This window comes from Eulemur rufifrons, chromosome 29 (genome assembly GCF_041146395.1).
Source record: "Eulemur rufifrons isolate Redbay chromosome 29, OSU_ERuf_1, whole genome shotgun sequence".
NCBI lineage: Eukaryota > Metazoa > Chordata > Mammalia > Primates > Lemuridae > Eulemur > Eulemur rufifrons.
The window spans coordinates 58,544,530-58,571,999 of record NC_091011.1 but is presented as its reverse complement, the minus strand read 5'-3'; the positions used below and the strand labels follow the sequence as shown (position 1 = coordinate 58,571,999).

The 27,470-nt window shown below is 36.1% G+C and overlaps 1 protein-coding gene across 2 annotated transcripts in view; it reads right to left on the bottom strand.

Annotated features, from left to right (window-relative positions):
• MAGI2 (membrane associated guanylate kinase, WW and PDZ domain containing 2) overlaps positions 1–27,470 on the bottom strand; it is a 1,290,578-nt gene that overhangs the window by 189,902 nt on the left and 1,073,206 nt on the right. For both annotated transcript variants that reach the window (XM_069462132.1, XM_069462133.1), the window contains exon 10: positions 19,748–20,386. In XM_069462132.1, the coding sequence (XP_069318233.1) occupies positions 19,748–20,386 (639 nt within the window). The remainder of the gene's footprint in view (positions 1–19,747; positions 20,387–27,470) is intronic.

The window sequence follows — 27,470 nt, the reverse complement described above, 5'->3', positions numbered from 1 at the left end:
ACGTAGGTCAGAGATGGGCAAAATTTTTCCATACAGAGCCAGGCAGTAAATCCTTTAGGCATTGCAGGCTGTGTGATCTCTACTGCAACTACTCAACTCTGCCACTGTAGTGCAAAAGCAGCCACAGAGAACACATAAATGAATGAGTATCACTGTGTTCCAACAAAATTTTATGGACATTGAAATTTGAATTTTGTATTACTTTCCCATGTCACAAAACAGTATTCTTCTTTTGATGTTTTAAAGCATCTAAAAAACATAAAAAACCATGCTTAGCTCAAGAGCCATACAGAAGGAAGATAGTGGACTGAATTTGGCTGGTGAGCCATTGTTTGCAAACTTCTGACCTAGATCATTGTTTCCAAAATTGGTCCCTAGGCCACCAGAATCACTTAAGGTCAAGAGTTTATAGAAAATGTAAATTCTGGAACCAGTGAAGCGGAATTTCTGGAGATATTAAGGGTTCTAACAAACAGCTGTGAGTCACCACGGCATTAGCCTTTGGAGTTAGTATTTGAGCAAGGTTCTAACAGGAAGGGACGATGACAGAGCAGGCTGCTTAGGTACCCATTTTATAAGACTCATGACCTAAGAGGGGCAACATCAATAGCAGAGACTCATGCTTTAAATCAGTATTTTAGAATCTTTTTAGATGCAGAAAATATAAAACCCAGGGTTTTTAAGTGTTTGCATTTAAAATACATGTTAGTAAGGATATCAGTAGATGTGGCAAATATTTGTTTAACTTGCACTCAGTAAAAGTAAAAATACATTTTTCTGGGGAAGTAAAAGACTCATACTCTTTAAATTTAATGTATACAAGACTAAAAATAAAGAAGAAATCTTTATATTTCTATAATTAATAAATCTTTATGAAAACCTCTGCAGCTGAGGCCTTTGTTACCTATAGCAAATTCAGGAGAAATTATTTCTTTCATTTTGATCAAACAGTTCTGAAGGGCAGATGTAACATATTTCTTGGATAACCTCATTTACCTAATACACTGGATTATAAAAGAACATCTTCTAGGAAAGTGGAGACCATATGGAATGCTGTGCCCACAGGGGGCCTCTTGGCCAAGGTGAATCAATTGAGGCTGGAATATGACCGCACCTGAGTAGAGGAGATTTGGTGGTTTCTAATCTATAGAATATCATCACACACATTTTGCAAGGTATTTCCAAACCCTAATGAAAAGGAGTAGAGCAGGGGAATGAATGGGAATGGCCCGAAAGCCCCACATTAACTGGGGGCTTTACCTTAACTTCCCACACAAGCCAAGATTACCGAGCATCTCTTTTGCATCAGGCACTGTGCTAAGTTCTCTATGTGGATTTTCTTGTTTAGTATTCGTAATAAGCACATTACGAGTCAGGAAACTGAGGCTTGGAGATCCTAAGACACATGTGGAAGATCACACAGGTCAAGTGAGCACCAGGATTTGAACGCAGAGACTGTGATCCTAACAACTATACTGGGCCATCTCCCTAAATCATCACTTTAGAAGGAAATCAGGCTTTGGTGGGTTTTCTTTCACTCTAGCTGAGGAAGAAACGAGGGGCTGAGCCCTGTGTAGACTCTACACAGATGGGCTGAGCTTCATGTCAAAAGGCCAGCACTGTGGTGTGACATTGTGCTAGGTCAGGAGACAGCCCACAGTCCTGCCAGGACACTGACCCTGCCATGACAGCTCTCGATCACTCTGCAAAGGAGGGATATGATGTTTTTGCCTTTTACAGTCATGTTTGTTTGGGAACCAGTAACTCAGGTTCCTAACAGGAAGGGACAATGATAGAGAAGACTCCTTTTAATGAATCTTACAGGACTTCCAGCCAAAGAGGAGGACATCAACGGGACCCACTGCAGACTTCATTAGAGAGCACACCTGGATTCTGGCAGAAGTGGACAAGAATGTCAGCTAAAAGCTAGACTCCAGACACAGATTCAGGGGACACCCAGCTGTTCTTGGCCAAGGGATCCACTAATACCTAGTAAACGGGGATTAATGATCTACAAAAAACCCATTAACATGGCTGTGTTTAATGTGCCTACGTTAACTATTTGTAAACTGCATATATTTGAGTCAACACAGTCTCTTTTTTTGTCCTTATTAATTTCTCAAGTTAAAGAATGCCTTAAAGTAATGCTCAGGGGAATAGCACTGGAACTAATTAGGCCAAACGTTGTGCTCATCTCATTATGCCTGATGAGGTAGAGCAGATAAGTTCTCCCCAATACTCCAGGGCACCGTTTTGAATTACACTGAAGTACTTTCAGACATTTTTGAGTTAAGAGTACTACTTTTATGCTACAACAATGATAATTTAAAGTCTAACTATGTGTGGTATACAGTTATTTTCATAGAATACTATAATTTTTTAAAGGGCAGAAGTGATAAGCACAATTTCTAATCCCTTTCTTTAGAAACATGGTTTTATTTCTCTGTTAGAATTCATGTTGTTTAAGCATTTTTCAAGAAATGCATGTAAGTTTTAAAAACTTTCTTTTGATAGTATGTTTTAGTGAACATATAATTGTTTTTACAAACAACTTTTGTGTTACGTATGTGAAACTAAAGTTCCCATTTTCCATCTATCATGCCAATATTTGTTTTTAATCAATGATTTCCCAAATTCCTGAAGGCGAAAATTTAAATTCTAGGCTCTCAAGCTAAATTATCAAAAAGAGCCTCCTTGGGGGGATGGGGGGGCATGGGCAATATATATAACCTGAACTTTTGTACCCCCATAATAAGCTGAAATAAAAAAAAATTAAAAAAAAAAGAGCCTCCTTATTTATTGAGACTTATAGGGGCAGCTTCAGTAATTCAATCTTCTGAGGAAAAAAGAGGAACAGTTAAGAGGCCCCATTCCCTCAGTCTGATGTCAGCTCAGATTCCGGGCACCTCTTGGTTCCTGTAAAAACTCTGAAGTGTGACTTTGCTTCCGTGGGACTGGCTATCTCAGAAGTTTACTTGCTTACAGTTTTCATATGTGCCTTCCTCAGGCAGTTTTTTTGATAGAAATGTCTTTTTATTTTTTAAGTGTGTTAAGATGCACGCTCAAAAGGGTCATTAACTGATTTCATAACTCCTGCAGTTTAGAGACGTTTGTTGAAGTAAGCTTTCTCAGGAGCCTTAGGGGAAGTCTTTATTAACTTGATATAAATCTCTCCTACTAAATTAGGAGATTCTGTCACTGGGCCAGGATCAATCGTCCAGCAGACCAAACTGCATGTTGTAATAGGCAAACATGAATCACCTGGGAGATGTTAAAATGCAGATTATGATTCAGTAGGTCTGAGGTGGGATGCAAAGTTACCTGGTTTGCCACGTAATGAGGAGGGTGGTTCTGGACCACACCTTGAGGAGCAAGGTGCTGACACCAGGTTATCTGAGAAGCTTCAGCAAGCATTACCAGCAGCACAGAGAAAAGATCTGTGGCAACAAGAGTAGAGAAGCTGTCTGGTTGTGGGATAGAGTCACGATATTCTTCAATGGAGACACTACTGCTTGGAATTTGGGGTGGCCTGTCCCTGTCCCCCAAAGCAGTATGTTTTAGCATTCCTGGCCCCTGGGTTCTAAATGCCAGTAAGAATGCAGCCATTATGACAACTCATGAAGAAAATTAGCTTCAATAAAAAACAGAAATTTCATTCTTGCATTCTTGAAGTTAAAATTATATCTGACAGATACTTAATGTTTTGTTTCACCAGACAAACACTGCAACACTTTTATGTATCCCTAAAGGTTTACTGGACAAATGTGGTGACTTCTTCCACTGGATGTTACTGGCACTTTCTTCAAATAGTCTCCCTCAAGTTTGGGAAAATACAACAAGGTCCTTCCTCCTTCTGCACCCCTGAAAGTACCACATGCTCTCCTTCCCTTACTTGAACCTCTGTTGGACATAAAGCAATTCTTGGAAGGGTCCTTAGGCTGAGGAAAAGCCCGTTATTTGGATGTATTGAGAACTTAAGGTGTGGTGGAAGTCCAGCTATTGACTGATAATCACTCGCCTCCTCTGAGCCTGCAATGCAGCTCTTATAAATATTTTTTTAAAGATTTGTATTTCAAAATCTGATTCTGAAGACTTTTTTCCATAATACAATCCCCAAATCACTCTGTATAGTTATGAATGTACCCGTGGTGTGGGGTGAGGATGGGACAGCCTGGAATCAGGAACCACTGTTGGAAGGTAATCCGTAAGAGAAAAAAAAAAACATTTAGGAAAAAAAGGAATCCATATGTTTTTAAGGTATATTGTTGGAAAGTATGTAGCTTCAAACAAAACTGGCAAGCAAATCCATTAAATTAATAGTCTTTTCTGCCAAGAGCAAACAGCTAAACGCTATTTGCTAAACACTAAAAGGTATGGATATGGAAGTAATGTAACTTAGTTTGTATCTTCTACTAAAAGGGTGATCTTTAGTTTGTGGACAAATAGAAGTTAAAAGTAATGCATGGCTGTGTCGCTGAATTTGTACCCATTTTTAGAATTGTATTATAATTAGGCTTGATAGCATAGTTTTATAATATAAGAACACAATGCTAAATTTATTTATTTTCCACAATACATGTAAACAACTTATTACATGTAAGCAATACGTTATCCTCTCAACTACTGCAGGTAATTATTTTGTGGACTCTCAAAAATCAGATGCACTGGTCACTTGGTGTGTGTGTGTAAGGTGAAATTACTTGGTCTAGCACTCCATTTACAGTTTATTAAAGGACCAGGCATCTTCCAGTCTGGAAGGCACAATGTACCTTTCTCGGATTTTCCTGAGAAATTCTGGAGGATAATGGTAACCCCAATGTTATGACTTAACAACAAAACTTGACCTAAAGAAATGACAAAACTATTTATAGGGCTTCTGGGAAAATTTGGGATGCTGGGACAGTGTTCCCGGAAAAGTAATATCTGACCTGAATTCCCAAGGATAAATAGGAGTTTGTGAAAAAACATAAAAGAAAACATATTTTTTTCAAGTGGGAAGAAATAATCTACAATGACAAAGAGGTATAAAATGACAGTTCTGTGTTGCTAGGAGAATATACATTCCATGATGGCAGGGATTTTTATTCTGTTTTGTTTGCTGCTATATCACAAAACTTCAAATGGTGTCTGAAACATAGTAGATGCTCAGTGAATATTTGTGGAATGAAGAATGAATGAAGTGTGATAAGTAATATGAGATGAGTGCAAAGAGATTGGTGTGGACCAGATGATGAAGGATTTGGACATAAGATAAAAGGTCTGGTCTTTGTGTTCTAGAGGCCATGGAGAACCACAGAAGGGCATTAAGAGGGGAACTACTATTATAAAAGTTGATAAAATCATGTAGGTGGCTGTGATAGTGGTGGTAAAGCTATAGACTAATAAAATGAGTTAACAAGAAACAAACGTGGGGAAATTTCAGTTTTTGAGGAGTAGACAAAGAAATAGGATTCACTAAAGGAGTCTGAGAAGAAATAGAGAATGAGGAAGACCTCTAGAACAGACTGGTGTCCTGGAAGCCAAGGGAGGAGAGATGCTGGAAGGAATGAGAAATACTCATTTGACAAAGAGGAAGCCACTATGGAGAGCATCTCCAACAGCATGAAGTGGACAGAAACCAGACAGCAGTATCATGAAAGGTGCAAGGCAGGTAAGGGAGCACAGATGGTAAACAAAGCCTATTCCTCCAAGAAGAATATCTTAAATGATTTATAGAATAGGGTGGGATATGAGTAAGCACATACTTGGAAAAACCTTTCAAGGAAGTTGGCTGAGAGAAATGGAAGAAAAGAGAAAAAGCCATGGCTGGAGGGTAATGCAGAATTAAGAAGCAATTCTTAAAGAATAGGATAAATTAGAGTGGGGTTATAGGCTGTGAGATACCCAAGAGAAAGGAAGTTATAACGGTGTCCATGATAAAGAGAGTACTGATGAAGCAGTTCTCTGAGTGGATAGCAGTGACTTCCTTCCAGAGCAAGATGAAGTTAGTGACTTTGAATACAGAACCTACAAGTTTTCCTTTGAAGCCAGAGAGAAAGAAGAAAGGATGGGCCTAGATACAAGGTGGTTTCCTCAGCATGAGGGAGAGGAAACTACCTGTAAGTACTTGGGTTGATGGCATATCAGATTAGTTTTGGCTAAATGCCAATCTAATGAATGTATTTTAATGGTCATGAATGTTTTGGTTTTATTTTTGATATTCTTTTTATAGGAGTATAAATTTACATGCCAAGTGGCAAGTGGGATACAGCAGGCCACCCCCCCCCCCCCAAACCACTTTAGGTTGCTGGCATGTGGGTTTTTAATATATGAAAATAATACATAGCTAAAATGTAATATTTATCTCAAACTTATAGCCATTTAACTCTAATGTATTCATCTATGCTTCCTTTGCTAAATTTTATTCCAAATTTTAAGTGGAAGTGTCACTTTGGTGCAACTTTTTCCAATCTACCAGTAGAAGACGTTTTGTAACATAATACTGTTTCTGAATGGAAATGCATTATAATGCTTATTACAACCCACTCTCCTGGAAACATAAAACTGATTTATCTAAGGCACTACAAAATTCCCATAAATGTACCACACAATGTGAAATAATGTTAATTAGGAGGAGAGGCAAAACATAATATATTTTCTTTAAATTTTAGGGTAATTAGCATAACTTTCATCAATATTGCATAATAACTGCAATTATTTTCATTTGTAATTTTTGGTAGAATTTATATTCATTAAAAGTGTGTAGTTTTGTATTCTACATATGAAAAAATAAACATGACTTTATAAGGTTTTATTTTTTTTTTATTTTTTTTTTTTTTTTTGAGACAGAGTCTCACTCTGTTGCCCGGGCTAGAGTGAGTGCCGTGGCTTCAGCCTAGCTCACAGCAACCTCAAACTCCTGGGCTCAAGCGATCCTACTGCCTCAGCCTCCCGAGTAGCTGGGACTACAGGCATGCGCCACCATGCCTGGCTAATTTTTTGTATATATATATTTTAGTTGTCCATATAATTTCTTTCTATTTTTAGTAGAGACGGGGTCTCGCTCTTGCTCAGGCTGGTCTCGAACTCCTGACCTCGAGCGATCCACCCGCCTCGGCCTCCCAGAGTGCTAGGATTACAGGCGTGAGCCACCGCGCCCGGCCTATAAGGTTTTATAGTAAGATAATGCTATAGGTGATTTCATCCATTTTTTTTTTTTATTTCATCCATTAATTCAACAAGTAAGAGTCTACTCATGTAGGCTCTCTGATTCAACAGTCATCATGGCAAAATTTTCAGAGTTTTACCATCTGGAGTTCTATTGCAAATGCCTTTAACTGCACCCAGTCCTCTTACATTTCTGCTCTCATGAATAAGCAACTAGCACGCCAGAGACAGAGCACATTTTTACACGACCAGTATAAGTTTGCAAATATAATTTGTTATGCTATAAAGCAGATAGTGAAAAATGTGATCTTTTTGTTATTCAAATTTTAAGGTTTATAGAACCAGGGGAATTTGAGACTTACTTGGCAAATTTATTATATACTGGTTATTTTTAGATTTGAGCTTATTGGTTTTTTTTAAAGTATTAATGAATAGACACTAAGATTGTCTCCTCCCACTTGAAAATAATTTGCATAAACTGATTGAAAATACTTTATATAATAGTAAATTTGATCATCTTCCTGTAGCTTTAGAATTGTTGACTATAATCATGATTACTTCTTCCATTATTCCCTCTGATATTTCTCAAAATCCCAAATTTTGCTACTGCCAAGTTTTGTATAAAGTTAGTAAATTTTGGGCTGTGAGCTCAAGAAAATTACCATTGTTGATTATAAGGGGCAGGAAATTGGTTTATAGAGAGTACGTGAAAAACAAACTATTCTTTATAACCCATTACCCCTGGGGGCCCAACTAGTGAATACACAATTATGACTCAGAAACATTAAGAACTCCAAAGTTTTTGGATATGGACATGTACAGATTATCCTCAATTTAAAAATGAGGAGCTGGTGGCCAGAGAATTTAAGTGATATGTTCAAAGTAACCATGTGAATTAGTAGCACAGATTACATTAGAAACCAGTATTCTAATTCCAGTTAAATGAGTTTTTCCATCCTCTAATTCCAGTAAGTCTGTATGTTTTATCTGAGTGAGGACACTGATGTATGGCAGATTTTACAGCCATATAACTAGCACAGTTCGTGGGTTAATTTCCAGGATTAATCTGTTATTACCCAACAGAGGTAAACTCCATAAGAACAAAAACTTATTTTGTTCACTGGATGTCCCATATTTAAAACAGCACCTGGCACATTTATGGAATGTACAGGGCGAAAGAAGAAAGACAAATTAGGCAAAGATTTGGTACATGACCAAAGAGAACTGAATTATAATAGGTTGCTTTAAGAGCCCAGACACAAGAAAATCAGTAAAAAAATAGTCTTGTCCATTTTTGTACACTCAGCGGCATTATTTGACTCATACATGCATCTTCCTGATTTTGTTTTGTGACTACTCTTTTCTCCCTACTGTTATACAATAAAATAATTCAACAAATATGCATGCCAAGATATGAGGAAAAATGGTAAATAAGATAATTTGTTGAGGGACATTAGCTATTTTAAGTCAGGTATTTTAAAAACCAGTAGTTTCTCTGAAGTGGCATTTCTGTATATTTCCACTAGAGCCATTACTTATCTTTATACTGGTGACTGTGAGGTATGTAAATCTTAACATGTCCCTTTTTGCATTTAAGGTGTCCTTGAATTGGTTCTGAGGACTGAGGTCTGGGAACCTCCAATTATAAAGGTAAATACTAAATTAATAATTAACAATTATATCCTGTTGCATGTATAGTGAACTTAACCATCTATAAAACACTTCTGCCGTCCATTCTTACAATTATACTTAGAAATAGCCAACAGATATATTTTTAAAAAGAACAAATTGAAATATTCAACTTACTTATGCGTGTGTGAAGGGTGAGGAGAGCAGGGTACTTTGTGGATTACAGAGAACCTGCTGCTTAACATTTCTATTTTTATGGTATTTGAACTTTATGATAAAGAGTTGAAAAAGTAACTTGTCTCCAAGAATCTCCTTGATACAATGAATATCATTTCTTCCTTCTAAGCCCTAAATGAAATGAGGTCTAAAATATTAAGAAATACAATAGCTCCTCATTTCGGAAACTACCACAGAATAACATTTTACTAACTTAGACCTTGGCACACAGGAGAATAACCAATAGCTATGCTCCACCATTCTGGGGTCCTTGCTGTCTCTGCACCTGACCTCACAGAGTCTGGGATACTGCTGTGTCTCACCATCACAGGGTCCAGAGTCATCACTAAATGGTTTCTCATCCCCTGGGACCTGAGTTGCCACTATGCCCTGTTGGCTCTGGTTCTCAAATGGGTCTGTCCCTCAAGGCCTGACTCACAGCTACAACTCAGTCCCCTGGACCTGAACTTTTAGAATCTGCTGCATAGTCAAAGCCCCTAGCTCTGGGGGTAGTCTGTGTGCAACCTTGCCTCAGAGAGTGAATCCATGCCCTGAGACCCAGGTGCCAAACAGGTTAACAAGACCCTGAGCCCAGGATCCCAGCTCCACAGCCACTTTTAGCACCTGTGCCCTGGAACCCAGTGCTGCCACAGCTGTGTATATTCCATGGCAGACCTAACACCAGGATCTCTGCTATGTCTGCCCATTATAGTGAAAACAAGACTAGGAGTACCCCTAAAGCCCTTGCTACTGAGAACCCTAACAACTTATGCTGCCACTGCTGCTGCCACAAACTCCTACAGCCTAGGCCTCTGAGCCACCCACAATCATTGCTGATTTTGATCATAGCTGAAGAAGCTGCACAAAGTTTACAGCACTGAATAATCTCAACATCATCTACCATACCCTTCCCAACTGGCATGCTAAGACCCATCTGCAGGTGAAAGTTTTTCTCTATGAAAGCCATCTGTAAAGTCTGAAAGAGGTGATTATTTCATCAGATGCACAGACATCAACACAGGGACACTAGAAACATGAAAAACAAAGAAATACAAAGGAACACAACTTTCTAGTAATTGACACCAAAGAAAAGGAAATTTACAAATTGCCTGAAAAGGAATTCAAAATAATGATTTGAGGGAAACTCAGTGAAATACAAGAGAATACATGTAGACAATTAAAAAAAAAATCAGGAAAACATTCATAATATCAATGAGAAATTTAACAAAGAGATATATATCATAAAAAGAACCAAACAGAAATTGTAGAGCTGAAGAATTCAATGAATGAAATACAAATGACAATAGATAGCTTCAATAGCAGACTGACTAGATCAAGCAGAAGAAAAAAATCTCTGAACTTAAAGATGGGTCTTTTGAAATTACCCAGAGAGAAAAAAGAAGAAAAAGCAAAAAGGAGTGAAGACAGCCTACGAGACTCATGGGACACCATTAAACAATCAAACATTTGCAATATGAATGTTTCAGAAAGAGGAGACAAAGATATGTATAGAAAACTTCTTTAATGAAATACTTGCTGAAAAATTCAAATCTTGGAGAATATATGAATATCCAGATACATGAAGCTTAAAGATTCCCAAACAGATGGAACCCAAAGAGGTCCTCATTGAGGCACATTACAATTAAACTGTCAAAAGTCAAAGACAAAGAGAGAATTTAAAAAGCATCAAAGAGAAAAATGTCAAGTAAAACATAAGGGAATCCCCATGTGACTATCAGTGGATGTCTCAGCAGAAACCCCGCAGGCCAAGAGAGAATGGGATGATATATTCAAAGTGCTGAAAAAGAAAGCCCCTGGGACCCAAGAATACTATAACCAGCAAAGCTATCCTTCAGAAATGAAGGATAAAGTCTTTCTCAGACAAGCAAATGTTCAGGGAAATCATTGCCACTAGACCTGCCTTATAAGAAATGCTTAAGGGAGTTCTTTGAATAAAAATGAAAGCATGCCAATTAGTAATATGAAACATATTAAAGTACAAAATTCACTGATAAAGGTAAATATATAGTCTCATCCAGAATAACTCAATATTGTTATGGCACTCTGTATATCATATATATCTCTATATGAAGATTAAAAGTCAAAATAATAAAAAATAATAGCCAGAATATATTGTTAGGAATTATATAATATAAAATGTAAATTTTGACATCAAAAATATAAATTGTGAAGGGGGCATGGTAAAAAGTCTAGAGTTTTTTTATATGACTTAAGTTTTTATCAGTATAAAATAGTCTACTATAAGATGTTTTATGCAAGCCTCCTGGTAACCATAAAGCAAAAAACCATAGCAGATGAACAAACAGTAAAGAGAAAAGAATCAAACTTTAGCACTAAAGAAAATCACCAAATCACAAAGATAAACAAGAGATGAAGAAATAAACAAAAGATCTATAAAACAACTAGAAGACAATTAACAAAATGGCAGTATTAAGTTCTTATCTATCAAGAATTACTTTGAATATAAATGGATTTAAATATCCAATCAAAAGATACAGAGTGGTTGGATAAATTTAAAAAAACGCTAGATCTAACTGTATGCTGCCTATAAGAGATCCATGTTAACCTAAAGGACACAAGTAAGTTGAAAATAAAAGGATGAAAGAAGATATTCAACAAAAACAGTAAACAAAAGAGAGCAGGGTGGCTATGCCCACATCAGATAAAATAGACTCATTGGGGAAAGCACAGTTCATTTGATAAATGGTGCTGGGAAAATTAGAAATTCACATGCAATAGAATGAAATTAGATGCCTATGTCTTACAAAAATCAATTCAAAATAGGAAAAAACTTAAATGTAAGACCCCAAACTATGAAAATATTAGAAGAAAACATGGGAAAAATGCTTCATGATAGTGGTTTAGGCAATTAATTTTTTTTTGATATGATCTAAAGTGCACAGGTAACAAAAGCAAACATAGACAAATGAGATTACATCAAACTAAAAAGCCTCTGCATAGTAAAGGAAATGATCAGCAGAGTGAAGAGACAATCTACAGAATGGGAGAAAATATTTGCAAACTATACATCTGACAAGATGTTAATATCCAGAATATACAAGGAACTTAAACAACTCAGTAGCAAATAATAATAATAATGATAATAATAAAAAGTAAAATAAAATGAAAAATGGGCAAAAGACCCAAATAGACATTTCTCAAAAGAAGACATACAAATCGCCAACAAGTATGTGAAAAAATACTCAACATTACTAATCAGGGAGATACAAATCAAACCATAATGAGATATCACCTCACCCCTATAAGAATGGCTATTAACAAAAATAGCCAAAAGATCAATATTGGCCACTATGTGGATAAAAAGGAACACTTGCACTCTGTTGGTAAGAATGTAAATTAGTATAGCCATCATGGAAAACAGTATAAAGGTTCCTTAACATATTAAAAATAGAACTACTATATAATCCCACTACTAGGTATATACCCAAAGGAATGAAATCAGTATGTTAAAGAGATAACTGCACTTCCATATTTATTGCAGCACCATTCACAATACCCAAGATATGGAATGAACCTAAGTGTTCATCAGTGGATGAATGAATAAAAAATGTGGTATATGTATACCATGGAATACTATTCAGCCATAAAAAGGAATGAAATCCTTTTGTTTGTGACAACATGGATGAACCTGGAGGATATTGCATTAAGTGAAATAAAGCAGGAACAGGAAGAGAAATACTGCATAATCTTACTCAAATGTGGAATCAAAAAAAATTTGTTCTCACAGGAATAGAGAATAGGACAGTGTACATCAAAGGCTGGGAAAAGTAGCAGGGAGGAGGGATAGGGAAAAGTTGCTCAAAGGGTACAGAATTACTGTTAGATAGGAGAAAATAGTTCTAGTGTTCTTTTGCACGGTAGGATGACTATAGTTAACAATAATGTATATTTCAAAAATGGCTACAAGAGAGGAATTCGAATATTCCACCACAAAAAGCAATAAATGTTTATTAGGTGATGGATATGAAGATTACCCTGGTTTGATTGTTATACATTATCAAAACATCACATTTTACCTTATAATATATATGATTATTATGTAACAATTAAAAATAAAATAAAACTTTAAAAATAAGTATTTGTAAAGAAATGAGAGAATGAATCTCTTGTGCAGAGATACATTATAAATATACATTTTTTTAAATAGAAAAAGACTGAAAGAAACAAAAATATCCATTAGTGGGTATCTGATTAAGTATTCAAATAATGAGCTGTATATCTGAACTAATATACAGAAACTTTTCAAAAGAAGACAGACTAATGGCCAACAAACATATGAAAAAATGTTCAACATCTCTAATCAGGGAAATGTGAATCAAAACCACAATGAGATATCACTTAACTCCAGTGAGAATGGCATTTATCAAAAAGTCCCAAAACAACAGATGTTAGCGTAGATACAGAGAGATAGGAACATTCATACACTGCTGGTGGGACTGAAAACTAGTACAACCTCTATGGAAAGTAATACAGAGATACATCAAAGAGCTACAAGTAGAACTACCATTTGATCCAGCAATCCTCCTACTGGGTATCTACCCAAAGGAAAAAAACACATTCTATAAAAAAGACATCTGCACTCGAATGTTTATAGCAGCACAATTCACAATTGCAAAGATGTGGAAACAACCCAAGTGCCCATCAATACATGAGTGGATTAATAAAATGTGGTATATGTGCACCATGGAGTACTACTCAGCCATAAAAAACAATGGTGAACTAGCACCTCTTGTATTATCCTGGATGGAGCTGGAGCCCATTCCACTAAGTGAAGTATCACAAGAACAGAAAACAAGCACCACATGTACTCACCATCAAATGGTATTAACTGATCAACACTTATGTGCACATATAGTAATAACTTTCATTGGGTGTCAGGCAGGTGGGAGGGAGGAGGAGGGGATGGGTATATTCATACCTAATGGATGCCCTGTCTGCGGAATGGACATGGTTGTAGCTCTGACTTGGGTGGGGCAAAGGCTATATATGTAACCTAAGCATTGGTACCCCCATAATATCCTGAAATTTAAAAAAAGAAAAAAAAAACCCTCTAAAATAAATTAATTTGATAAAAGGAAGGCACAAGGCCATAATACAAGTCCAATACATTTAAAAGAACTGAAATCATATAAAACATATTCTCCACATGAAATTATTACAAATAAATAATTGAAAAAGAATTAGAAAATTCCAAATGTTAAAAAAATAAACAATTTTCTAAGTACACTATTGATGAAAGAAGAAATTACAAGGGAAATAAGAAAATATCTTGGACTGAGTGAAAAAGGTAAACACAACATATAAAATTTATGGGATTCAGCTAAAGAAGTACTTCAAGTAAAATTTATAACTTTAAGTAATTTTATTAGGGATTACTAGAATCATGAAGCTTCCATATCAAGAAGTCAGAAAAGGAAAAGTAAATCAAACACCAACTAAATAGAAGAGAGGAAATTATAAAGACCAGAGTGGAAAACATTGAAATAGAAAACAGAAAAACAGAAAGAAAAGTCAATGAATCTAAAAGTTGGTTCTTATAAAGGAATTCCATAAAATTTTAATAAAAACTTTATGCTAATAAATTCAACTTAAATGAATTATAAAATTCCTAGAAATAAATGAACAAAACTGATTCAAGAGAAATAGAAAATTGGAATAGGCCTAAATCAAGAAAAGAAATTAAATTAGTAATTATTAATAATAATCTTTTTACAAATAAAAGTCCAATTCAGATAATTTCATTGGTGAATTTTATCAAACTTTTAAGGAAGAAATATTATTAATGCTACACAAACTCTTTCAGAAAATAGATGGGAAGGAAACACTTTCCAACTCATTTTGTGAGGCCACCTATTAACCTGACACCAAAACCAGAGGAAGAAATTCTTAACAAAATATAAGCAGATAGAATCTAGCAACACACAAAAAATAATTATATAACATGACCAACTGGTGTTAGCCCAGGAATGTAAAATTAATTCAATATCTAAAAATCATGTCATGTAATATACCATTATTAATACAACAAAGGACAAAAACTACATGATAATCTCAACAGATGCAGAGAAACATTTGATAAAACTCAAGAACCATTGATTATTAAAATGTTCAGCAAACTAAGAATAGAAGGGAAATATCTCAACCTGATAAAGGGCATATAAAAATCCCACACTTAAAATCATACTTATGGTGTAAAAATAATGCTTTCCTCCTAAAATTGGCAAGAAGACAAGGATGTCTGCTCATATCTCTTCTATTCAACATCATGATGGAAATTCTAGCTGGTGTTATAAAGTAAGGAAAAGAAATCAAAGGCATACAAATTGGAAAGGCTGAAATAAAACTGTCTTCATTACCAGATGACATAATAACTATGTAGAAAATATTATGGAATCTATAAAAAGCCTCCAGATTCACTAAAAAGTGAGTTTTATAAAGTTGCAGTATACAAGATCAAAACAAAAAACAATCGCATTCCTACATATTAACAATGAACAATCTGAAAATGACATTAAGAAAACAATTCCATTCACAATACCATCAAAAAGAATATAATTTCCAGAAATAAGTTTAACAAAAGAAGTAAAAGATCATACATCGAAAACTACAAACCATTACTGAGAGAAATTAAAGATCCAAATAAATGAAGAGACATACCACATTTATGAATTAAAGGGTTCAATGTTAAGTTGGCAATTCTACACAAATTGTTCTATAGATTCAATGCAACACCAGAATATCAGTAGGCCTTTTATGTAACAGAATAATTAAAAATCCAATCCTAGTATTTCTATAGACATACAAAAGACAGAACAGCCAAAATCATTTTGAAAGAAGAGAAAAAAAGTTGGAAGACTCACACCTCCTGATTTCAAGACTTAATATAAAGCTAAAGTAATCTAGAAAGCATGATATTAACATAAGAAGAATAGACATATAGATGAATGGAACGGAATAGGGAGTCTAGAAATAAAGCTTCACATTTCTGATGATTCATTTTTGACAAAAGTGCTGAGACAGTTCAAGGGAAAAGGATAGTTTTTTTTTTTAACAAATGGTGCTAGCACAATTGGATATACATATGCAAAAAATGAATTTAGACCCTTCACACCGTACACAGAAATTACCTTCAGATGGTTTGTAGACTAAATATAAGAGCTAAGACTATACAAGTTTGAGAAGAAAACATAGGAAAAACTCTGTGACCTTGGGTTAGGCAAAGATTTCTTAGATATAACACTAAAATAATGATCCATATAGGGGAAAAACTGATAAATTGGACTTTATCAGAATTAAAAACTTGTGTGCTTCGAAGGCAACATTAAGAAAATGAAAAGACAAACTATAAACAGTGAGAAAATATTTGTAAATCATGTATCTTATAGAGGTCTTGTATTCTGAATATATGAAGAACTTTCACAACTTAATAAGAATACAAATAGCCCAATATACAAATAGGCAAAATATCTGAATAGACATGTTACCAAAGAAGATATATAAATGCTAATAAACACATGAAAATATGGTAAACATGAAAAGATTAGAGAAATGTAAATTCAAACCACAAAAAGGTGTCACTACCCACTCACTACAGTGACTATAATGAAAAAAGACTGATTATACCAAGTGTGGGCAACAATGGGAAGAAACTGGAAACCTTATACATTGCTGGTAGGAATATAAAATGATATAGCCATTTTGGAAAACATTATGACAATTTCTTAACAATTTAAATACACTATCTTCATACAACTCAGTAATACCTCTCCTAGGTATCTACCTAAGAAAAATGAAACATGCACACACGAATACTTATATTCAAATGTTCATAATGACATTATTCATTAATGCCAAAAACTGAAAAAAACTCAAATGTCCATCTACTAATGAATGGACAATAAAAGTTAATATATCTACACAATAGAATACTACTCAATCATAAAAGAAACAAACACTCATACATGCACCAACATGGATAACTCTCAACAGCATTACGCTAAGTAAAATACTATTAATATATACTGTATGATTCCACTTATTTAAAAACTCTAGAAAGGCAAAACTACTCAGAAAGCAGATTAGGGGTTATCTGGGGTTAGGGGCAGGAGTGGGGATGGGTGGCAAATAGGCACGAGAGAATTTGAGATGGTGAATGTTCTAAGGATTATGGTGATTGTTACACAATTATATCATTTTAGCTAAACTTATTAAAGTATACACTTACATTAGGTAAATTCCATAGTATGTAAATTATACACATCATATATATAAAGAATTAATTATTCCACCCTAATAACCAAGATATTTTTAAAGGCACATGTGGGTATGATATCATCCCATCTTTATTAAACATACTATATATATTCAGATACGCATGCTAGTAGACTAAAGACTTTCTGGGAGTATACATACAAAAAGTTTGCCTCTCGGAAAAAGGACTGAAAGTCTGGGATAGGACATGAAATTACTTTTCACTGTATACCTTCTGACACTATTTGCTTAAAAAAAGTAAACCATGTACATTGTCACTTTATAAATAAAAAATCCTGGTAAATAATTAAAAACAAACAACTACAGTCCTGATATAAGGACCCAGGCCTGTTACTCTGCTCTTAGAGATCTATTCTTAACTGAATGACGTCAGAAGCACTTTTGAGTAGCCCATAATACGATAATCAAAGTGAATTTCATCACAAAAGCATGATGCTAGTTCCTATTAATTTCAGAGAGATGAGTGCAAATTGTGGGAGTTCGGGGAAGCTCAAGAGGTTTTCAACTAGAAGTGCTAGAAGCATCACAGGGTACTACATTCTGCAATTCTACACCAGCCAGAAAATATAAGCAAGTCCCTCATACCCAAACACAAACAAAACTTTGATTACTTGAGGATTAAATGGGGCAGGGCAGGTAGGAGGATGAGTGAGAACAGGGTAGCCCAGCTGACAGCAGGCACACAAGAAACCTTTTCAGAAAGGTACAAATTACAATCATACAAATAGAGGATTTCAAAGTACTTTTCTCCTGCTATGCCATGCTTTTAGAAGAAGCCATTATATATAAAAAGTGTCCGAATTTGTTTTTCCATGAATCAGTGGATACTGCACTGTGATTTTCAATTATACCTTTTAATGTCAAGGACCTATTCCAAATATTTGATTTTTAATTGAACACTATGAAGATATGGCCATTTAACCAGGAATATTTGTTTTAATCTTAAGCAACGAGAGAAACGAAATACACTGTCAACATTTAATTATCAAAATTCAAGTGCTATTTTGTAACAATGCCTTAAGAAGGTCAAATTTAAGATTATTTTCCCATCATGTTAATTTCCCCTTTTAATATAGGAATATAACATTTTGTAGAGTGTTGTTCACAAATGTCTGGTATTTTTTGTCCATTCCCAAACAAGAAATCAACAATGTGATGCCTCCTTGAAGGGGAAATACCTGCAGTGAAGGCCAAAGAAATCATAAAAAGTGCTTCTTTCTTTCCGCTTTGACTGCTTTCACCTGCATTTCAAACGGACAGGGCTTTCATGCCATTTTGAGTGCTCTGAACAGGAAATCACTTGTTGGCCACACGTGTATTCTTCACACATGAGTTCCTCACTGTACCGATCCTCCCGACCCATCCCTGCTGTAGCTTCTGTTAATTTAGACTCAACGCACACTTAGTAAGCACCTATTGTGAGCCACTGAATACTAGGACCAATACTATTTTGTTATTACCCAACTATGACAGATGAGACAGCTGAGGCTCATGGACTTTAAGTGTCCTAATTCCCCAAATTGGTAGGTGGGAAAGCCAGGACGTAGCCTGAGCCTTTTCTTTTACACTCTGTTTTTGGGTATCCTTTTTATCTATGGCCCCTTTCCTCCCTCATCCCCCTAGTTTCACTGGTCATCAAGAACAAGTAGCAGAGAAGTCAAGGGAGGGGCCCTCTGCTTCACCCCATTCCCTCCCCCGTAGGGAAGGCAGAAGGGAAGAAACACCCAGGGCTCAGAGCTTCCACACACTCTTCACTGTTCCCATTGCCATACTTCACCCAGAACACTCAGCCCAGAACATCAGCCCTTCAGCCCTCACCCTGTTCCATAACTTTCTTCCCAGATCATGGGAGGCCCTGTGGGTAATTGTTGCCAGAGAAGTCTCTGTAGCAGTGGAAGAAATGTCCCGAACAACCTTACCCCAAACTCTGAAAAGATTTTCCTATAGCAACACAGCTCTCAGTGGTCCTTATGGGGATTACCAAGACTATGCTTGGGTTTGGTAGGAGTTGAACCAGCTTCCACCCATCAACCTGGAATCCTAAGTACAATTCAAAGGATTGCTTCCTTTGGAAAGCATGTTTCTTAATGAAATTAATGGGAAACCAGTTTGAGTTCTCTACAACTGATGCACTAATGAGCTTTTGAAACAAAACACATTCATAGTTGGGGATTCAATCTTTAACTCACCAAGTTCATATCAATATGTTTGTAAGACTGAAAAACTATTATTACTGTGTTCAACATAAAACAGGAAAAGATATATTGTCCAAACTAAAAAGCACAGCTTCCTATACTCATGTTTTTCTCTCTTACTCTTTTACCTTTACTTTTAGAAGTATGATTTCATTCAATTCCAGAGAAACCTTCATTTTGACAATATTATGATAGGGCCCTACTATTTTACCCCACATACGTTATTGCTGAGCCACAGTTTGTCTTACCTCCTCGATGGATAATCAAAGAAGTCTCACTTCCAATGGGACAGTCCTTAAGTATATCCACTACTTCTGTATGGCTCAGGTTCTGTACATTCTGCTGGTTGATCTCAACAATGAGGTCACCTTCACACAGGCCAGGGCATCCCTGAATGTCAAGTATTTGTTTCACCCGCTGTCCTGTAGGACTGTCGGCAATAGTGAAGCCAAAGCCCTGGGCACCTTTCACAATGGTTAGGGTCATAAGTTCAGCTTGGGTGGCCCCAGAAGAAGCCATAGACACATTGTCATCATGGACGGGTGGTGGATACGTGCCATCTAGCTGACCATCAGCTGGCATGGAGTGCAAAGAATGAGGCGGCCGATCTGTTATATCTGGAACTGACTGTGAGGTCCGAGAAATGTATTCCAAATACGTTTCATAGTTATGTCTTCCATTGACCATCAATGGAGGTGGCCTCTCCATTATTGCAAGGGGTGGCACCATGCTGTTAGCAGGATCTTCAGGATCAAAGGGCAAAGGGTAGCCACGACACAACACCAGGTTGACACTCTGACCAATAGGAACAGACTGGAAAAGTTTGACAACATCTGCATGAGTGTGCCCAAGGACACAAACTTCATTAATATAGACAATGACATCACCTGCAAGGAAAAAAGAAAGAGATTGACAACATGAGGTAAGTTCAATTAACATTGACATAGAGCAATGGAATTATTTATGAGACTAGTGACAGAGGTGCTCTGTTTCTCAGTAAGCAGTGAGAAAATCAATTAGAATAATACTTAAATTCACTGTAGGTGACTCAAGGTTACAACAGGTCTGCCAACAAATATAATGATCAAATGCTGGAAAAAAATGCTGTTTGGTTATTCTTAAAGTCCAGAAACAACTTCACATTCAGAAAAAAGGCTCAGAAAAAAAGGTTAGAAGAATTTGTACCTTGAAGAAGCACATGTTCAATGCTTCTTTTTCATCTTCATTTCCATCTTCAGTGCAATTCAGTTAATAGAAATTTCAAACTATTGAGAAGTGGTGGTCATGAGTTTGGGATGAAAAAGAAAGCCCTGATATTTGGGCTTTTTGGTATAAATTGAATGAGTCAATTGCCAATTGCCTTTTTTCTTTTTTTGGAAGAGAAAAACATTTGCCCATTTATTTTTTCCCCTATAGATAGCAGGTATAAATACAAAGCTGCCATGTATATGCAAGCAAAGGTTAAGAGCACAAGTTTTGGGATCAGGGAGCTGGGTTGATATCCTGGTTCTGCTACTTAATAGATATGGGATATTGGGCAAGTTTCTTACCACAGTTTTTCATTTGTAAAGAGGATGAAATGAGGTAACACAGGAAAGTGCTTGACACAGTGCCTAATACATGAGTACTCCGTAAGTGTGGATCATTGTTAATATTATTGTTATTACAATAGAATGGAGGAGATTTGGGTCCCTGGCTTTCACATAAGAAGCTGTTGTAGGCTCATACTCTCATTTTAAATTGATTATTTCTGTTGATCATTTTCAATAAAGACATTTGTCCTCTCTCTGCAATGAATTATCACAGATTTACAGAAGTCTACTGGTTAGAAGCTAACTTTGTGATATTAGAAATACCCTGAATGCAAATTATTCATTATAAAATATATTCAGAGAAATAATTTTTCCTCCTTAAAATGCAGAAAATCATGGTTGTTTGAGATAATTGTTTTAAAAATTTCAGTTATGTATGAATAACAACTTTATTTTTAGAGAACTGTTCTATCATGGATTGGTATTTTTATCCTCACAAAATATGGTACTTGAAAATTGAACTTGCAAATTGAGATTGTGCCTGACTACACTGAAGAGTATATGAGGAATGAAAAGACATGTTTTCACAGATTGTCAAATAAGTAACTCAACAGACATCAATTTATCAGGATAATTCTGAAATGGGTAGCGCAAATGGCTAGGGATTTTATTCTGAGACATCCTTGCCCATCAAAATTGCAAACACCAAAAATGAAAAACAGAATTGAACTTTGAGTTAAATACTTTTCTGGTCTTTCACAGGCATATGATATAAAATGATTTCTTCATTAAATGCACTTAAAAATAAATAATTCTAGGAATAAAATAATCCTAAGTAAAGTATCCTCAACAGCCCTGCCTTCATTAACACTCATTCTTCCCCACTGGTGGAGAATTTTTGGAAGTGCTAAAGATGTAGACAGAAAGACCAAAAAGACATTTTCAGGTGTCCAGGCTAGGTCTGGCTCTAGAATATGTTACAGCCTGTCAGATGGAACTTCACTCTTTCATTATGTCTATGGGAGAGAGTGCTGAAGTGGTGGCTGGAACATTGGACCAGGAGTCAGAACTGAATTGGAATGGCTGTCCCCTCCCTCTTGGCCATTGTGATTCCTCATTAGACTGTGGCAGCTGGGGATGCTTTGGGCATCATTTTCGATTGTTTCTAGTCATCTCAGTGTCCCAGAGAAGTGTCTTTTTTCTTTCCTGTTTCTTCTATTTTTTTTTACACTTAAAAGGTAGAAAGAATAACACAACCTTGTATACCACCATCTAATTTAATAATTAGAACATTGCTCCTATTAGTTGAAACCCCCTGGACTAGCACCTCTCCCCACACCTGTACTCCTCACTGCCCTTTCCAAAGATAACCATTGTCCTGTATCTGAGGCTTGTTATTTACTCACACTTTATATTTTATGTGTTACTTAGGTACTCACAAAAACAATATATCTAAATACTATTTAATTCCTAAATAATAATAATCCCTATAAAGTGTTTTATATATTTTAAGCCTTTTTTAAATGGTATATATTTAAATATTCTGTAATTTTTCTCAAAATATATTTGTGAATATATTTTGATACTCATGCCTCTAGTTCATTAATTTTCATTGTAATATTGTATCTGTTGGATGGCTACATTACTGTTAACATTTATCCATTCTCCTGTCAATGGACACTGCAGTTCTTGCAAATTTTTGACTATTAAAGATAACTGCCTTGAACCTCTTTCCATGGTCCTTATGCACATGTGGGAGAGTGTTTTGAGGACTGTACCTTGGCACAGAATTGTAAGGTGTAGGCCGTGTGCATCTTCAACTTTGTTACCTAATGGCAAATGGCTGACAAAATAGGTCATAACAATTTACATTCCCTTCAGTAGTGTATCAGAAATTTCATTGTTCCCCCTCTGAGACAATATTTGGTATTCTCAGACTTAATTTTCACTAATCTAATGGGTGTAATCATAGTTTTGATTTGCTTTTCCCAGACTGCTAGTGAGGGAGAGCATCTTTTCATAGGTTTATTGGCCATTTGGGTTTTCTCTTGGGTACACCTCATATCCTCAATCTTCCTAGTCAGTGTCAGCGAATCTGAGTCTTTTTTCTTATACTGACTATTTTTGATGTCCACCTTCACTCTTGATCCAATAATCTCTGTAGGTCTGAGAGGCTGTCTGAAATAGTAGAGATTATATATGGGATATGAAGTCAAAAGATTTTGGTCTGAGTTTCAGCCCCAAAACTTACTAGCTTTGTGACTTCCAAAAACTAGCTTAAATTTTCTGTGACTCAGATTTTTCAGAAGTAATGAGGAACAATAAAAATAGCAACTTACTGTTCTCTGGGAAATAACAAACGAGATCATACAGGTGAAAGTGTTTGTAAGCTGTAAATTGTTATGCAAAAGATGATTGCTATTTCAGTAATTATTATCTGTCCTTGGTTATATCCTTCTATAAAATCAGGACAGTCTTATTAAGATATTCCCACCACAGCTACAGTCTAGGATGACTTGACTATGATTGTGGAAATGATGGGTTTCTGAATGGGTAAGTGGAAAGCAGGAAGGTAACAGATGCCACTTTTCTCTAAGCCTCTCCCTAACTTCAATTACTGTTAACAAACCCCCCAGTCCCCAAGCAGACTTTATCCTTCCCTCTGTTCTGCCAGAATTTCATAGGAAAAGAGAACTGAGGGTAATGTTCAAAGCTCTCAAGGTTCCCTGCCATGTCTAAAAAGTAGTTGTTTGAAACATAGTGATTAATGTTATCTATTTTTGAGTTTTAATGTGATCTTGCTATTTAGAAACAGAGTGAGGACTACTTGTAGTTCTTAGTAAGACTGCCTTTTAAAATTTATGGATATTTTCCACTGAGAGCAATTTTTTCAAGTCATCAAGCAAGCAAGTGATAAAGCATTCTGCAGTAATATCTATGTGAAGGTACATAGAAGCTTTGTGAATGTAAAAGATGAGTGGTCAGTTATCACAGGATAAAACTAACAACTTGACAGTGCTCAAACACACACTTTAAAAAATATATCGATGCCTAGATGATGTGTCATGCCAAAAACTGGTGCAGACGGAGATGTAAGCAAACATTTGCTTATTCAGGTAGAACTGATTGGGTAGGATATTTACAGACTGTGCTGTATGAATGTCATTTACATGATGTGAAATAAAAATATGAGACATCTGGTATATGTCATCTGATAGGGACGTGCCAAGTCCTGGGATAGACTGGGTTTAAGAACACAGAAAGGGACATCATCAGGAAAATTGGCTCTAGCCGTATCTAACCGGTTGGCCTATTTATGAGAAAAAATTGGAAGACTGACTTGATTTCTCCATCTTTCAATTTCTTCATTTATAAAACGGGAATTAAAACATTTCTTCAATTCCCTCTTTTGCAGGGATACTGTGAAAATGATATTATCTTTATGAAAATACTCTTAATTTTACCAAAGAAAGATTCTCCAGAAAAATAAGATGATGCATTTCTTTTGAAAGCTAAGCACATGTTTTCATTATTATATTGTCTGAAGGTTATATTGTTTCCTAAATGGCCATTCACTTTAGGCTATATTTAGGTTAGACAGTTTTAGGGCTACTGACCTCGGGCCTACTGGTCAGAGTACTTGTGAGTGATGAGTTAGGGAGACCCACAGATCTGGTCTCATAATGACCTGATTCCCAATATGGGATTTCAAAGTGCAAGTCAGGGAGAGTGAGGCTGATGAAGTAGGTCCCATATGAGAAAAAATTCTAAGATAATTTGTTTCTTTCTTAGTCATAGGAATCAAAATAAAGCATTTGATACCTCATGGATGCCTCACCATTTTGGATAAAATAGGGCACTCTTTATAAAGCATTGTTTAAATTTGAATTATTTTTGTACCTCTTCCCTCTGCTCCCACATTCTTTGAGTCACTGTAGCCTACAGAATCTTCCTTTTCAGCATCTCTCACCACTTGCTGTCTGTGTTCCTTAACCACCACCTTGGACCAGACTAGAATAATTTACTTCCTACTCAACTCTTATCTTACAGTCTACTCTATTAAGTTCAAGCCACTCAGTCTCTGGACCTACTGTGTAACACTCTTTACCAAGAGTCTTTCTTAAGTCTTTATCTTTGTCTTCACTATCCAATGTCGCCATCTTGTGAAGCTGGTATCTTGACTCACAACTTACAACTTGCTGCTTGCCTTTTAGTTGAATTCTGCTATTCCTCTACCTTCAAGTCTACTTCCTTTCTATGAATAACTCCATCCCAACTAATTCATTTCTTCCCTCACCTCTTCAAAGATATCTTCCATAATTCCTTCTGCAATCACTCCTATTTCATGTTTGTGACTTGCAATGTGTCTAAGACTTTATTCCCTTGTGGGAATTCCACCTGTTCCAAGTTTTCTCAACAATAGGTACAGAGTATCATAACTTTGTTGAGAATTCTTTAGGTATTTAGGATAGATTCTCACTGAATAAAGCATGGAAAGATTTAGTCAGGGGAAAACTGAAAAAGATTTCATAGCTAAATTTACTGCCTCCAGTTTAATGTTTCTGACTGCTGTTTTGCCAAGTCATACAGATTTTTGATAAAAAGAAAAAAAAAATCTCACTGACTACTTCTATCCTACCAATTACATGCACTCTACATTTAAAAATTGCCATTTTTTGAGTTTCCTCTTAGCTAATAAGATTTGACCGAGCTTTATTTCCTGAAGCTTATGTTAGTTTGTGTTTTTAATAATAGTATATAATTTTATTATAATCTACACTTTGATTATAATATTGCACATCCATTTTAACTCTATTCTACAGCCCCACAAACACATAATAAATTCTGATATGTACTTTTGGGGGTGTGCTACTCACCACTTCAATTAAACTGAAAATAACCGCTCTTCATAAAATTTATTCTCCAAAGTGAAACATGGTATGTCATATAGAACAATAGAAATGAAGTTGGGTCTCCTTTAGAACAATTGAGAGCAGTTGCTAAAATTTCCAAATGGTCTCCTTAGAATGAAAGTTGTAAAAACAGCCATCATTTGGAGGACACTTCTACCTTGGGGCTTCTGGACCTTACTGTGGTTCTGCTGACTTTACATAACTGTCTTGCAGATAGCATTACTGCACATATCCATCAAAGTATGCAGAAATAGAAAAACAAATACTTTGGTATGAAAGGTATAAGAGGATACAATTCCTGCATCAGAAGAACTTTAATTTATTAATTTTTATGTGCTGCATTATAAATGACATAGCGAATGACAATGAGGTGAATCAAGCTATAGGACTAAAATAAGGTTCAGACGATGTCTTAATAATTTTCTATACATTATACATAATGGAGAGAGCACTGATCTAGAAGTCACAAGTTTTATGTTCTTACACCAAGTATGCTGATAGCTAGTAGTATCAACACATTTCTGGGTCTTATTCCTCATTTATTCATTAATTTATTCAGCAAAGATTTACATATTTTCAATTACTACCATGAGCCCACATCATGTTATAAAAAGGAAAGATTGGACCAGACGATCTCTATGATATTTTCTTCATTCTAAAATGCTAGGACAAAGGCCCTTTGATTCTAGCTCTTATCTAGATCTTCAATTGGTTCTTTCCTTTCTTTTTCTACCACCACCACCTGAGGTCAGATCCTTACCATCTATTCTATGACCCTCTGCAATGGTCTCTCAGTTGGGCTTCTTGATGTCACAGAGGGGAAAGAGCAAAGGGAAGCCCAGCATATTTCATGACTAAGTGAGCTTGTGGGATCATGGGGCTCCCTAGCCTGCCCCCATATTGACCTCTAGAAGTACCTGGGACATTGCTAATAAATATCCTTTTCTGGTCAAGCTTAGCTTAGAGATCAGGAGGGTGTGAATATTCTGCACATCAAGGGTATTAGTGTCATTGGCTGCAAAGCACTTGATACTGCCTTCCACCTGCTTCTCTGTCAACTCACCTTCCATACCATGCACTCTGATGTCCTTTCTACTTGATGTCCTTCAGTGCCTGCTCACAGAGATGCAGTTGAGTTCCAACTCTCTAGGATGGCATATGAGGCTCTCAGTCCACATTTTCACCATCTCCGGCCTCCTCCTTGCCCTATGCTTCAGCTGGCTTAAGCTTCGGGCCACACCCCCACACATACTATCTTCTTTCCAGCCTCTGTGCTCTTGTTCCTGCTTCCCTCCTTGCTTTGTTCCCACTAACAAACTCCTAGTCACCCTCTGAGGCCAGCTTCACTTTTTGACCACTTTTATGACCACCTCCTTTTGCTGAGTGTTAGTTAATTACTTCTTCCTGTATGTTAACTCCTCCTGACAGCACAATTCTTCCATCCATTTAACCACATTAACAGCACCTACAATGTCTCTGACCACAATGACTACCATTTAATATACTTAATATTTACCTGGCATTTA